General features: G+C 42.6%; 2 protein-coding genes across 14 annotated transcripts in view; one reads left to right on the top strand and one right to left on the bottom strand.

Moving 5' to 3' along the window:
- P2RY12 (purinergic receptor P2Y12) overlaps window positions 1–3,011 on the bottom strand; it is a 49,074-nt gene extending 46,063 nt beyond the window's left edge. Inside the window, exon 1 of one of the 2 annotated variants that reach the window (XM_008266331.5) lies at window positions 2,855–3,011. The gene's annotated coding sequence lies outside the window, so the exon portion shown is untranslated. Of the gene's footprint in view, window positions 1–2,832 lie in introns of both variants that reach the window. The other variant, XM_008266332.5, reaches the window with a different exon arrangement.
- Window positions 1–15,373, top strand: part of MED12L (mediator complex subunit 12L) — a 360,120-nt gene that overhangs the window by 306,393 nt on the left and 38,354 nt on the right. For all 12 annotated transcript variants that reach the window (XR_016232702.1, XM_089331069.1, XM_089331070.1 and 9 more), the window contains 7 exons: window positions 726–815; window positions 1,929–2,038; window positions 2,238–2,373; window positions 3,197–3,358; window positions 5,470–5,832; window positions 7,602–7,758; window positions 13,360–13,571. Coding sequence is in view for 11 of the 12 variants with exons in the window: in XM_089331069.1 (XP_089187195.1) it covers window positions 726–815; window positions 1,929–2,038; window positions 2,238–2,373; window positions 3,197–3,358; window positions 5,470–5,832; window positions 7,602–7,758; window positions 13,360–13,571 (1,230 nt within the window). In the remaining variant the exon portion in view is untranslated. The remainder of the gene's footprint in view (window positions 1–725; window positions 816–1,928; window positions 2,039–2,237; window positions 2,374–3,196; window positions 3,359–5,469; window positions 5,833–7,601; window positions 7,759–13,359; window positions 13,572–15,373) is intronic.

Below are 15,373 nucleotides of genomic sequence, written 5' to 3'. Positions count from 1 at the left end.
GCTGGTTACTTCTGCTTGTGACTCATTGCCACTCTTCCTGGCGAGTCTCATCAGCTACTGTATTTCAGAATGTGGTAGGGTTTTGATGTTCTGTTTTATTTGCCTGCATCATCTGTTTCGGGGGTGTTTCCCACTTAGAGCTTGCATTTTTAAACATACTTTCCCTTCTTCGGCATTTGCCTGAGGAAGTAGCCACTTTATAAAGTGTCACACCAATTGGCTGATGTCCAAAATGCCACAGTTTTTCAAAATAGTACACACTCCCATTATGGAAGATGGCACGTTTATAGCAGGCCTTCCCTCCGATAAAGCTTCAGAACAATGCATTGCTAGGATTCATGGCATGTCCCTAGAAATGCTACTCAGTTGATGTAAAATGTAATTCTATCTTGCCAGTATTTATCTTCATAAGACAAATGTAATCATGTATTTTAGATGTTTCTGTTAGCAAGTATTTGCCCAGACTTAGTAGTGGATGCATAATCAGATCAGTTTCTTCTCTCACCTAGAAAGGCACATGAACTAGAGATAGCCAGATTTCTATCTGCATGCAAGAGGAAAGGAAAAATTGAAAGTGTATTTAGCTTTGTCTATTTGTTGAAACTCAGAAGTTGTTTTTGGCTGACAGTAAAAACCTCAATTTAACTTTAAATATGAGAAAAATTCCATGTCAACAGGGAGAAAAGGGTTTTTGTTTTCCTGTCTCTTTCCCCCTTCCATTTTAGATTTTAAGTAACTGGAGAGAAGAACGATACCAGGATGACATAAGGGCACGGCAGATGATGCACGAAGCCTTGCAGTTGCGCCTAAATCTGGTAAGGGGTATTTCCGGGCCCTCCCCCCCCATGGCATGGGTTTAAATGTGCAGGTAACTCCAGCTTTCCGCTTCTGCGGGCAGAGTCTGCATAGCAAGGTGAGGCCTTCCCCTTCGGCCTCTGCGACTACTTCCCTGTCCCTACAGCCTTCTGTTTCCACTGCTCTTTCCTTCCTGTCTGGCCCGCCTTCCAGACAGCGGTGGGTATTTTAAGCTTTGATTCAAGAAGACAGCTACCGCGAGATGAGTGTTTGCTTCTACTAATTGCCAAACGATTTCAAAAGTCCTTTAACTGAAAATGTTGTCCAATTTTCTATCAAATTGATCATAGGCTCTAATCCCACAGGGAGATTTTACAGAAATTTAAGCTCTTCCACACATTCCTTTGAGTTTGTCTTCTCCTATTGGGCCAGACCACATGAAGGTTATTCTAGAGGATGGCTCTGCGGATTTTTTTTTTTTTTTTTTAACAGGCAGAGTGGACAGTGAGAGAGAGAGAGAGACAGAGAGAAAGGTCCTCCCTTGCCATTGGTGCACCCTCCCATCCGAAGGCAGGAGCCAGGTGCCTATCCTGGTCTCCCATGGGGTGCAGGGCCCAAGCACCCGGGCCATCCCCCACTCTGCAGATACTTTGTCAGTAGTTTTTGCACCTAATCCCCACAAATGAAGGGACAGACCTGGGGGCTGAGCATTCCGCTCATCCTGACGTCTATGTCAGTGGCTGTTTCTACATGGTATCCTGACGACAAGCTTAGATTCAATAGTAATTGGAAAACACGAAGTTGCAGCTGCTTGGATCCCATAGTCCGACACTATTCAGGTTTAATTCCATTCTAGTTATATCATGAAACTGGATACCATGAAAGGATAGGAACACAAGAAGCCTGATTACGTTGATGCTCACACTCAGGCACTATTTAGTTTTCAAACGACTGAACTGTGCTAAGGAACCAAAACCAGTGATGAGTAATGCAGCGAGGTGTGCGAGAAGGTAGGATAATCCACAACGCAGAGCGCCTTGTTTCACATGCACCACGCTTTGGCCCCCTGACATGATAGAGGTGGTGTTTCCTCTCTTCGAGAAGGTCCACCTTCACTGTGCTTTGTGTGCCAGGTGGGAGGAATGTTTGACACGGTGCAGAGGAGCACGCAGTGGACCACGGACTGGGCCCTCCTCCTCCTGCAGATCATCACCTCGGGGACTGTTGACATGCACACCAACAAGTAGGTTTCCTCCATTCACTTCTCCTTTGCTGCACGTGTGGATGGTGTAAGCTTTGATACACTGGTGACAAATTCTGCCACCTTTCACTGACTTAGGTTTACTTTAAAATCCTGTGCCTTGAATAAAAATGCTCAGCTAATTTGGTCTACCTTGTTTTTTGCTTTAAGATGAAAACAGTTATTTTCTTTCCCCTCTTAGTGAATTATTCACAACAGTTCTTGACATGCTGGGTGTTTTAATCAATGGGACATTAGCCTCTGACCTATCAAATGCATCCCCAGGGGGATCTGAAGAGAACAAGCGTGCATATATGAATTTAGTAAAGAAACTGACGGTGAGTTTATGATCCGTTTACATGTATATCATCAGCTCTAGTCATTTATGGACTTGTAACCTGGCACATTTTATTTTAATTTACTACCTGTGAATTTGTTGCATTCAACCTAATTTGATGTGTTTAGTTTGCTGCTGTACCTTAAGTTTACTAGTTCTCAAGTTACAGGCATGCAATCCTGAAGATATTTTATGTTCTTCTTCCTTTCAAAAAAGCATATTAATAAAACACGTTTTGTTGTTGACAAAGCATTAGAAACCAGATATCAAATATATATCCAAGATGCCGTCAGTAGACTTAGGATACACCCACATGTGACTTTGCACATGTGGTTGAAACACAAGCATGCACATTGAGATCTGTAAATATAATTCATCCAGCTAAGTGCTAACACGGTCCTTGAAATAAACCACAAACAAACAGTGCAAAAAAGAAAATCAACCAATCTGATGACCTTACCAGTAAAATAGCCAAAGGTTACCTTGTGGGCTGGCCCTGGATACGAGAGCGTTCCGTGCCGTGGCTCCTGCTTTCTGACAGCAAGTGCTGCCCGGTATTTTTGTCATTTCAGCACTGTGATGTTTGTTGTGTAACAAGACTGCCTTTATATGGGTTCTATTTTCTACTCAAATAGAAGAAATGAAACAAACTCACCACCACTCTGATTTGTAGCTCTTCCATAGATGGTGCTCTGGGTTAAGGAACACACTGGCTTTAAAAAGGAAATGTCTCATTGGGGGACTTCCTGCGTGGTGACTTTTGCCTGCCTCATCATTTCTTCTATCTTCCCTCTCTCTCACTCTCACTTTTCTTTCCTTTTTAGAAAGAGCTAGGAGACAAGCGGTCAGAAAGTATTGACAAAGTTCGACAGTTGCTACCTTTGCCGAAGCAGACGTGTGATGTCATCACTTGTGAGCCTATGGGTTCCTTGATCGACACGAAGGGCAACAAAATTGCTGGATTTGACTCTATAGATAAAAAACAGGCAAGAGTAAATGTTTTTTCTCATATATAAATGTATGTCTTTGCAAAAGCCAAATGCATTTTTCTTACCCTCCCATAGGGTATAGGACATCTCAATTTTGCAATTTCATTTTTTTTAAAAAAAGATTTTATTTTTATTTATTTGAAAGAGTTCCAGAGAGAGGTAGAGACAGAGAGGTCTTCCATCCGCTGGTTCACTCCCCAAATGGGTGCAATGGCTGGAGCTGTGCTGACCCAAAGCCAGGAGGTTTTTCCGGGTCTCCCATGTGGTTGCAGGGTCAGAAGGACTGGGGCTATTTTCTACTGCTTTCCCAGGCCATAGCAGAGAGCTGGATAGGAAGAGGAGCAGCTGGGACTAGAACCTTCACCCATATGGGATGCCAGCGCTTCAGGTCAGGGCTTTAACACACTGCACCACAGTGCCAGCTCCATTTCTTCATCTTTTAAAGAAACATATTCTTGTCATCTAAGTGTGGTGATCAGTTGACATTGTAATAAATGGGTCACATCTTGTTCTTCACTTAAATGTTTACCGGAATTTAAATAAATTTCTGAAATCCACCAAAGGAAAAATGAAAGCTTAATTTAAAAAGAAAGCTCTCTAAGATCAGTTTTGGTTTTATTTCAGAATTGAAAACAGAATGTTTAGATAAAAATGTTCATCGATAAGTACTCTACATGTAGTAAACTATTCCAAATAAAAATTATGTGTCATTTCATATTTAAACAACCAAACACTGCCACATGGATGCTTCTTAATGTAAGGTGTTAAAGAAGCTTCTCCAAAGTGCGGAAAGAGTCATCAGTATTTTGATCCACGTGGGCACCCGTAGACATTCTGCAGTCACAGAGATAAAAGGCTGACCTCCTGTCCCCGAGAGGAAGCTGACACATCATGACGCTGTAACGAGCTTAGGGTGTCATGGTACAGAGAGAGGATTAGGGAACATGAGGAAGAGCCATCCAACTCGGGGTGAGGCAGGCTCTCAAAGCAGGATCCTCAGTAAAGCTGTCTCCTGAATTGTTTTAAGGAGTTGAAGTAACCCAGGCAGGGACATGTGGTTACAGGCCAAGGGAAGGGTTTGTGTAAAGCTGTGAAAGAATGTGGCTCTTGAGGGAAGTGCAATGCTGCAGCCATTGAGAGAAGCCCGAGGACCTCACCCTCACTCACTCGTGGAACAAGGAGAGAGCTAGAGTCAGGGTCACAGTCACGGTCATGTGGAGTGCGGGATCTCGAGAGGTGAGGCACCTGGACTGCCCTTGGCCATGCCATCTTGGCAGCCATGAAGTTAGTCTCATCTCAGGACAAACAGGAGGAGAACAGGCAGTTTGCAGGCAGTAACTGAGTCTTGGTTTCAGATCCTTGAAAGAGTAAGAATGGAAAAGGAGAGATTGCTTCTTAGGAAATGGTGGGGTAGTTATTTGGGGGGCCATTTGGAGGAAAAATATTTTCAAGTTGGTAGGTTGGGGAAGGTACCAAAAGATATCACTAATTCATGTTGAAAAAAGAAACAAAGTAATATTTCCTCTTCTAGAGTCAATAGGGATAACCTCAAGATGCAAATCTTATTTGTGCCTACTGCTATAATTTGATTCTGTGGTAACACTCCCTAATTGAGAGTCTGGCATGTTAAGTACCTGTAAGATCCATACTGAATCAAGTCCAGACAGATTTGTGTTGAAGCCAATATAAATTCAATTAGAGGCTGACTAGAACTTGAGTCTTCAATTTTGTATAATCTGAAAAATAATAGATTCCAGAAATAATTTAGAATTGATTATAATTTACCATAGTAAGATCAGTTTTGTTGTATACTTTGGATTTTTTTTTCTGATAAAAAACTAAAAGATGCCACTTTATGGTAAAATAAACTGACCTATAGTGTGTTGCCTGAACAACGCGTTCTGTGACAAAGCCGGAGAACTGAGTGGCAAGGTGCACAGGCCACCTGCTGCTCTCCAGTGACTGCTCCTAGCCCCGTCTGCTATGTGCTAAGCTCTCCGAGGGCCCTCGGCACCCACATGCTCTCTGAATCCATGCTCTAAGCAAGCCTCGCCTGGGAATCAGGAAAATATCTGAAAGTTTTGTTACGTAACTTGATTTTATCACAGGGTCTCCAGGTCTCCACGAAGCAGAAGGTGTCCCCGTGGGACTTGTTTGAGGGTCAGAAGAACCCAGCTCCCCTGTCCTGGGCCTGGTTTGGGACTGTCCGAGTGGACCGGAAGGTGATCAAGTACGAAGAGCAGCACCACCTCCTTTTGTACCACACACACCCCATGCCCAAGCCCCGAAGTTACTACCTCGAGCCGCTGCCCCTGCCTCCCGAGGAGGAAGAGGAGGAGCCCACATCTCCAGTTTCTCAGGAACCAGAGAGAAAATCAGCCGAGCTGTCAGATCAGGGAAAAACCGCAATGGATGAAGAGAAGAAGACAAAGGGAAGGAAGCGTAAGACGAAGTCCAGCTCAAGAGTTGATGTAAGTAGGGGAGGCGGAGCGAACGGGGGCCCCTTAGCACCTGGCATGAGATCCACTCGGGCCCGGCCACATCGTGTCCCTGAAGACATTACTCAGTGTAGCACAAGCCTCACTGGAGCAGTTGCCCTAACCAGGTGCTGCAGCATGTACCTGGGTGGCACCCAAAGACACTTCACAGGTGACAGGAGTGAAGCTTTTGGTTGTCCCTCCTGCACTTTTAAGAACTGTTTAATTTTAGACTTGCATTGTGAATAATATCTCATTAATTGTTTTGGTGCCTCCTAATTTCCTTAGGTTTGAAACTTGCATTTTGAGAACCATAAAATTTAAGCCTCTTGCATATTAGGCATGTCTGAGATGATTGTTTTATCTTGGGGGAGTGATATCTGCACTCCATTCTCATGCAAAGCTCCACCTGCTGTTCTCTAGATAGAGTTGCACCTAACATAGCCATAGGATGTTCACGAGTATCTGTATTTTACCCTTCCATTGCTCCCTCTTGTATGCTGTACTTTACCATATATTCAGATTTCATAGAAGATAAAATAAACCTCAAATAAAAATAAGAATAAAACTTCTCACTTTCCTATTAATGTTGCCTACCAGCCATGTTTTCTAGAATGCAACAGAAATCTATCAGATGGTAATTTAGAAATAATTTTATAGAACATGAGAAATGGAGTTCCCACATAAATTCACCTGGAAAAAACCTTAGGGGAATTTGAAATACTTTTTCTATAAGAATCAAGGGTATTCTTGCTGCATGATGGGAAAAATAAAATACAACACAGTGTTCAGATATTGACAAGTGATCGTTATTGTTCACCTATTTCAAAACCAAGACGTATCTTTTCTGGCAGATAGCTTGGTGATGAATCCATCCATCCATTTTGGGTGTCCCTTAAATGCCAGTGCCTTCTCCTCATTTAGTCTCCCTACCAATATTTGTGTCCTGGAGGCATATCCGCAGGGTCCTGGCTGACACACCCCCAAATCTGGGCTGGCTTAGCCTTTCGGTCCCTGTGAATGGGCTTCCGTGCTTTCCAATGCAAAAGCCTTGAAAGCCATTTCATCACCCAAGCCAGTCTGGGAGTGTTCCCCCTCCTGACGCTTCCTCTTCTCACTAGGACATAGACTCTGATGCAACTGTGGGGAGCTAAGATGTAATTTCTCTTTCATCCTCTAGGGCTAGTCGAGAGAACAGAGACTGTGGGGGACGCGAGGTTCAGGTGCGACCCTGAGATACTCTGTACCTGCCGTAAGGGAGCGGGAGGCCCAGAGAACCAAAGGGGAGCCTGCCGCTTTAGGGTGCCGTCAGCTACCATCTCAGGAACGGTTCCCCAGCACCGGGGCCGTTCTGACGTAATTATCATCTGAAACCAAGGCATCAAGAGGGCCTGCTCAGATGAAATGATCAGAGGTCAGAGCAATTCAAGATGCTGCTTCAGCTGTGGACTTGTTAAATACCAGCGTTCTGAGTGTGACTTTAGTTTTAGAACCAAAGTCTGGTAGAGATCCTTTCCATCTGCCCGCTGCAAGCCAAGTACTTTTTAAGTCATAGAAAAATGTGGACTTAATCTATTCTCTGCAAAAACACTCATTTAAGACTCTTGCCTACCATATTCCTCTTTATGAAAACAGCCTTATACACAGGGGTGGAAGATGATCTTAAATAACTTAACGTGATGGATTTGCAGTAATCAGCTGTGTGGCATATTGGCTTAAGAAACTTTTATTTATATATATTTATTTTAAACTTTATGTTGAAGGAGTATCCACAGAGCAACATATACCGAGTGCCTCCGAATTACTCACCCATTTCCTCCCAAATGATGCACCATCCGCAGTCCACCTTGTGGGGCTACAACCTCGTGGGACAGCCCCAGCAGCCGGGCTTTTTCCTTCAGAACCAGTCTCTCCCTGCAGGTATGTGTCAAGGGCAGAGTCGTCTCCAAGATGAGAAACAGCCTGGGCTTCTCCTTGCCTTTAACGTGAAACCTTCATCAAACTCGAGCCTGGTTAACGTTTCTGTGAATCCCGCTGCTCCAAATGGTTTTCCCTTTTTCTAAAGTGAACTTTGAATTATGAGTTTCTGTACTGACTTTGGAATTTTCACCCAGTGTTAGAAGGAAATTAGCTACTGATCAGAATCTAATTTTTAGCATAGAAAGATTTATTTATTGACAGAGTGACAGAAAGGGAGAGGTCTTCCATCTGCTAGTTCACTCCTCACATGGCAGCAACAGTCAGGGCTGGGCCAGACCAAAGCCAGAAGTTCATTTAGATTACCATGTTGGTGGCAGGGGCTCAAGTACTTGGGCCATCTTCTGCTGCTTTCCCGGATGCATCAGTGAGGAGCTGGATCAGAAGTGGGACAGTCAGGACTCTTAACTGGCACCTATATGGGATGCCAGTGTGAAGCCAGTTGCCTAACCCTCTGCAATACAGTGCTGGCCCCCTAGTTTATAGCATATAAAGGTGACAAAAGTATTATGTTGTGAAACTTGAAATTGTTTCAGGTCAAATTCTTGTTAGAGTTTTAAAACATTAGTGTTGCACAGTGTCCTTTGTTTTCTTATATTGTGAACTTGAAATTCAAACTCAGAAACGTGTTTTTATTCAACATGTCCATAGAATATGTTCCTGATTTTAGCATTGCTTTGTTTCAAACCCAAGTGGCAACCGAGTGATAGCTCGAGCGAAGATTTTCTAAATAAAAACATCTCTTAATTAGAAATAGAAATGAGTAAGTTTTCTTTCTACATGAAAAATCACATTCATTAACATTAAAATCATTGGAGATCTCAATCTGCATTGTGTTAGGGAGTGGCTGTCATTCCAGCACATCTTTTTTATTCCTTTTCTGTGTTGTGATTTTTATTGTTATTTGAGTATGACATTTTTGAGAGCTGTGGAAGGAAAGTTTTGATTCTCGGCTTATAACAGAGGAGAATCCATATTTTGTGCTGAGTCAGTGGTTAGAAGGCCTGTCTGGGAGTGAGAGTCATAGGTTCAAATCAGCCTCTACCACTCCCTTGCTGTATAAACTTGACCACGTGTTAATTTCTCTGTGCCTCAGTTTGGTCATCTACTGAGCTTCCTGTTGTACCTAATCCTATTTTGGTTGCTGGGATACCGCAGTGAATGGAATGGAGAAAAACGCCTTTTTATTTCTTAAAGGATTTTAAAACATGAGTGAGTGTTTCACAGTGTCCTTTCTTTTATTGTGAACTTTTTTTTTTTTAAAGGATTTATTTATTTATCTGAAGGGGAGCATGAGCAAGCAAGAGAGAGATCTCTTCCTTTCACTGGTTCACTCCCCAGATGGCTGCAGTGCTGGGGCTGGCCCAGGCTGATGCCAGGAACCCAATCTTCCACGTTGGTGTCAGGAGCCCAAGCACTTGGGCCATCCTCCATTGCTTTCCCAGGCACATTAGCAGGGAGTTGGCCCACCTTTGACTCTGGCATCCTGTATGGGCACTGGTACAAGTTTCACCTGGTTCACTTCTGATCCAGCTCCCTGCCAATGTGCCTGGGAAAGCAGCAGAGGGTGGCCCAAGTGCTTGGCCGCTGCACCCACATGGGAGACCCTGATGAAACTCCTGGCTTCAGCCTGGCCCAGCATGGACTGTTGAGGCCATCTGGAGAGTGAACGAGTGATAGAATATTCCTCTCTCTCTCCCTCTCCCTCTGCCTCTCTGTCACTCACTCTCTCTACCTCTCCTACATCTGCCACTGCCACTGCCGCTACCTCTTTATGTAACGCTGCATTTAAATAAAATAAATAAATCTGTAAAAAAAGAAAAGAGAAAAAGCAGCAGCAGAGCTGTCACAACTTGGCAGAGCTCTGACATGGGGTGTCCACATCTCATGTGGCCGCTGAGCTCACTGTGCCATGGTGCGGGCCCCTTATTGTGAATTATAAATTGTTTATAACATTAAGCAGCTCAGAAATTTGATTCAGATCCTGCCTTATACATAGAATATGTTCCTGATTTTAGTATTGTTTTGGCCAAGCTCCAAGCAGATTTTATAGCTCAAGTGAAGATTTTCTAAAATTTATGTTACACATGTGAGGGATCTTAGGGTCATGGAAAATGTGTATTAGGAAAAATTTTTTGCATGGATTTCAAATTTTGGAGGACCCAGGTAAACTTAGCTCGTTCTACTTTTGCATAACTTTTTAAGGCATCCTTAAACACATGCCTATAAACTATTGAAAATGATTTTTAAAGGAACATGTGTGTATATTTATAAACCCTAGACGATAGGCTAACACAGCAGACACATTCAGTAAACGACCTTACAACATTCCTGCCTCAGAGTGTTTGTACCTGCTGCTGTGTGTGCCTGCAGTGCTCTCCCTCTGACACCTGTTTGGCTCACTGCCCGCCTCCATGGCATTTAATCATGGATCACTGTTAGCAAAGCCTCTGTCGACCACTGTTGTAAGTTGTAAACTACCCCTTCCCTACACCCCGTGTTGCCTTCTTTCTGTTTCTCCACAGAATTAGCAGTCGCTTACGTTTTGCTTGCTTTCTGCTGTTACTTGGTGCCCCTGACTTGTAAGCTCTGTGTTTTTCTCTGTTAGATTCACTGCAGTATGCCCAGAATGTAGAGCATCATCTGGCTTGTAGTAAGCGTTAGCAATACACCACTGAGTGAATGCATGCAGACTACAGAGAGCAAACTAGACCTATAAATGTGGAAAACAACCTATAGTAATTCTCTGTTTTGACTTTCTCTTTGTAGTTCCAAGATGCATCTGAGTATTTTAGTTTTACTTAGTAGGTACTAAAGTAAAACATGAGGACTATGAATTGAAGGCTAAGTAGTCGTAAAAGCTCATACCCTCTCCCTGTAGAGGTTTATAAATAAGCGTTTCTAAGAGGATGAACTTTAAATGTTAGATGATGTGTTAAAAGTTTTTGAAGAAAAGAATTATTTATGAATTTTACACAAATGATTTAATAGGTTTTTATTAAAAATGAATCCTATGAAGTTGTATAAAGTTGCATATGTATGAGGGTATAGCAGAAATCTTGTGTAAAAATGGAATTTTAAGTTTTTCTAATGAAAAAATTCTTGAGAAGCCAGCGCTATAGGATAGTAGGCTAAGCCTCTGCTTGCAGCACCAGCATCCCATATAGTGCCAGTTTCTGTCCCGGCTGCTCCTCTTCTGATCCAGCTCTCTGCTTGTTGCCTGAGAAGATGGTGGAGGATGGCCCAAGTGCCTGGGCCCCGTACCCACATGGGAGACCTGGAGGAAGCTTCTTGGCTACTGGCTTCTGATTGACCCAGCTCTGGTTGTTGCCATGCCACCATTTGGGGAGTGAACTAGCAGATGGAAGACCTTTCTCTCTGTCTCTCCCTCTTTCTGTCTGTAACTCTGCCTCTCAAATAAATTTAAAAAATTATTTAAAAAATTCTTGAAATTCATGCACATGAGAGGGTCTTTGGAAAAAGTTTGTATGGAAAATTATGAATGGATTTCAAGGATTGTTTTTGCACCAAAGTAAACTTAATTCCATTTTGCATGAACTTTTTGAAGTACCATAGTATGATTTCATTCGTACACAGTTTAAATGCAAAATAATCTTCTCTTACATCCACACACATCCATATCTTAACGTCCCTCCATATAGACATGCCAGTGTGACAGTTTTAAGGAAACAGAAAGATAATAAATACTAAATTCAGAATAGCATTTGGTAGGAGACAAAGGGGAACACAGTGAAGTAGAAGTAAATACCCAGAGAAGTTCAGATGTATTTATAACACCTTTTTCCTTTAATTGGCTCAGAGGTACAACATTATTAGAAGACTTAGGAAAAATGAAAAGACTATAAGCAAGTCTAATTTTTTTTTATTTGACAGATAGAGTTAGACAGTGAGAGAGAGACAGAAAGGTCTTCCTTCCCTTGGTTCACTCCCCAAATGGCCGCTACGGCCGGCTCGCTCTGCTGATCTGAAGCCAGGAGCAGGTGCTTCTTCCTGGTCTCCCACATTGGTGCAGGGCCCAAGCACTTGGGCCATCATCCACTGCCCTCCTGGGCCACAGCAGAGGGCTGGCCTGGAAGAGGAGCAGCCGGGACTAGAACCGGTGCCCATATGGGATGCAGGCACCGCAGCTGGAGGATTAACCAAGTGAGCCTCGGTGCCGGCCCCACAAGTCTAGTTATTTTGTTTGTTTTGTTTTGTTTTGTTTTGTTTTGTTTTGTTTTGACAGGCAGAGTTAGACAGTGAGAGACAGAGAGAAAGGTCTTCCTTTTTCCGTTGGTTCACCCCACCAAGTGGCCGCTATAGCCGGTGCGCTGCGGCCGGTGCGCTGCGCGGATCAGAAGCCAGGAGCCAGGTGCTTCCTCCTGGTCTCCCATGGGGTGCAGGGCCCAAGCACTTGGGCCATCCTCCACTGCCTTCCCTGGCCATAGCAGAGAGCTGGACTGGAAGAGGTGCAACTGGGACAGAATCCAGCGCCCCAACCGGGACTAGAACCCGGGGTGCTGGCACCACAGCCGGAGGATTAGCCCAGTGAGCCCCGGCACTAGCATCACAAGTCTAGTTTTTCACGTATATTTCCAGTACTTGCTTCAGTGAATGTTACCTTGCCACATGAACTTGACTTCGCATTGTTTTTTCACATGTTCCTCAAATGCTGCCGAATGACTGCAAATCCCTTTGCTGATATTAACAGGTTTTTGAGTGTTTACTTCTGACATACAATTTGTGTAAAAAAAAAACTTCTGTGAGATATTTAATGTTTTGTCTCATGTATAGACTGTGGTGAATGAGAGATGGGCATTTACTACTTATTCAGAGAATGTTGGAAATGTATTTTTCTAACTCAAGTGCATTTGAGAAATTATACATGCAGAAATTTTAAGAATTTCCTTTGGGTTCTTAATTATCCATATCATCAGTATTTCTGGTTTATTTGATTTTTAGACATCAAAAAAGATGGATTTTTATCCTTTGAATCATGGTATTTGAAGTTTCTGAACATTTCAAATCTAAAGTATTTTCGTGCCTCTCTACGGTAAAGTAGGCATTTCAATTCTGACGTGTTAAAGAAAATTTAAAAAGAATATGAACTTCAGATTTGTTTAAAATTACAAAAGACTGTCTATGACTGGCCGAGGACACTTGGCAAAATACAAGGCAAAAGACAATACCTTTTATGTCAGTAATTCGTTCCTGAGCGCCTTGCATAACTTAAAACCCACATACTTCTGAAGTTCTGCCAATTTCTCTTTGTTCCTGGCATTTTAGTTTATCAACCAAAGTGCAGATTCCATGATGTCATGTGAAAATAGTGTAATTCACTCCAGGGTCGTCCTCCCCAGTGTTTGGGGATTGCACGGCTCTTACACAGAGCTTTCTCACTTGGAGCAGGTGGGGCAGTGTGTTATTTTCCATTTTGCTCAGAAAGTGAGACATAGAAAGTGAAGTCGCTGTGTTTTGATGAACTACGGAAGACTTGGTTCTTTCACACACTCAGAAACCCCTTCCTTTTGGCTGCTTTTGCAGGCGGCTCCAGATTGGACCCTGCGGGCTCCTTCGTCCCATCCAATACCAAGCAAGCTCTGTCCCACATGCTGCAGCGGCGCTCGGGCGCCATGATGCAGCCGCCCGCCCTGCACACCATCACGTCCCAGCAGCAGCTGATACAGATGAAGCTTCTGCAACAGCAGCAGCAGCAGCGCCTCCTCAGGCAAGCGCAGACTCGTCCTTTCCAACAGGTTGGTGCAGACCCAGCCGTGGCGCACTCTGCCTTCCTGTAGGGCCTCTAGCTAGGGATGAGTTGCCTGCGTGTGTGTATCCCTGGGTACTTGGTTGAGTGCAGGTAAATCTGCTCACACAGGTGTCTAAATACCGTCTCTCCTTTGCTTTTTACTGTTGTCATTGATCAGATGAGAACTCGGACTGTCTTAGGCTGGTTAAGCATATGCCTCCAAACAAAAAGAAGTGCACGTGACTGTGCAATCAGTGGGAAGAAACCTTTTCTCCTTCAGATGAACTTGAGACAGTTCGTTGCCTGTCATATCTACCACCATGCTTTCTATGCCTGTTAGCTCTACTATCAGGTGTTATTTTTAGACATTTTCTTGAACCCTGGTGTTTCTTCAGTTTAGCTCTATATGGCTCTTGACACTTTTTGCATTTACTTATACGGTCTATAGCCAACAAAAAATAAATTTTGAACAACAGTCAGTGTATGGTCAATTCAATTCTTGATTTGTAGTATTTTCATTTTTATGTCTTATTGCCCAATTTTCTTTTCAAACAACAACTATGTTTAACCAAGTCTCAGTGAAAGTCATACTTAAGATGGACTCATGAAACCCATAAATCTATACAAACGCAATCAAATGCGTGAGGTGACTGTGACTTCTTTTTCTGGTTTCCGTATACCTATTTGTGTTTCCCAGGGTTTTTCCATTGGCTTGCACTATTTTGATGGTGATGATAGTAATAGCTAACACTATCCGAGCACTTACTATTTGCCACAGCTTTTCCAAACATTTTAAGCAATCCCATACCAACCCTGAGTTAAGTTGTGATCCTCAAATGGGAGTAGCCAATCAAAAATGTGTCCTGCTTTAAGAAAAACCACAAAACTTTGAAAATGGCATGAAGTTCAAATGCTTTCCAAAATATGCTCTGGGTTGCTTTCTAGGCATCCGGGCATGGCTGCATTGTGTAACTTACAGTGCTCTGCATTTAGACCACTTAAATGGTTCTTTTTTCACCTGACATACAAAAAGGATGAGAGAAGAAGCTAGCTGGACTCCATGCTTGTCTCTCCCTGAGTTCTAGCGAGTGCTTTATCTCCCTGGGTCTCAGGTAAGATGGGCCTAAACATATTTGCACGTAAATGATGAGAAGTTGATTAAGATATTTAAAAATCATTGCTTTTGCTTAATAAAGTAACTTGTTTGTAGTGACTTACTACTTCATTGGGATTTCAGTTGTTCTTGAGGTTGAACAAAAATAGGCAATTGTTTCAAATCCTGACTGAGAAAAGTATGAACTGGAAGTTGAGAATCCATGCCACTAGAAAGAATTGTCTCCCTTTTAAAGTAATAATCCCCCAAGTTAGATTTGCTTTATCTATTTTTCCAAATGTACCATTTATCACTCGGTCTAATTGTCCTTAACTGTAGCCCACTTTCAAACTGTTACTTCTAAATTCAGCTTTGAATTGCCCCAAATGATTTCTAGCATTTGGAAAAAGCTTAGTGGATCATTTATAGGTATATACTGAAGTACTTTACATTGTGTGTGGAAGAAATAGAATTAAAAGATGTTTATTTTAGTTGTAAATTTTTTTTTAAATCTCTGCATAGTTTTTTCATAATATGCATTTTCATGAACATTTTGAAGGCAGGCCCTTCATAAACACGGATTTCAGTTTTTTTGGTACTCAAACTTACCTTTTAATTCTGTTTTCCATGAATTTATTGATGTACACTTGTATGCCTTCCCTCAAGTTCATTTCCTGATATAAGCCATGACAAAAATTCTCCTAAAACAGTTTTTT

The sequence above is a fragment of the Oryctolagus cuniculus genome, chromosome 4, assembly GCF_051225735.1.
Source record: "Oryctolagus cuniculus isolate XC-2025 breed Fujian yellow rabbit chromosome 4, ASM5122573v1, whole genome shotgun sequence".
NCBI lineage: Eukaryota > Metazoa > Chordata > Mammalia > Lagomorpha > Leporidae > Oryctolagus > Oryctolagus cuniculus.
The sequence above is the reverse complement of the archived record's forward strand: the minus strand, read 5'-3'. Positions and strand labels throughout refer to the sequence as shown.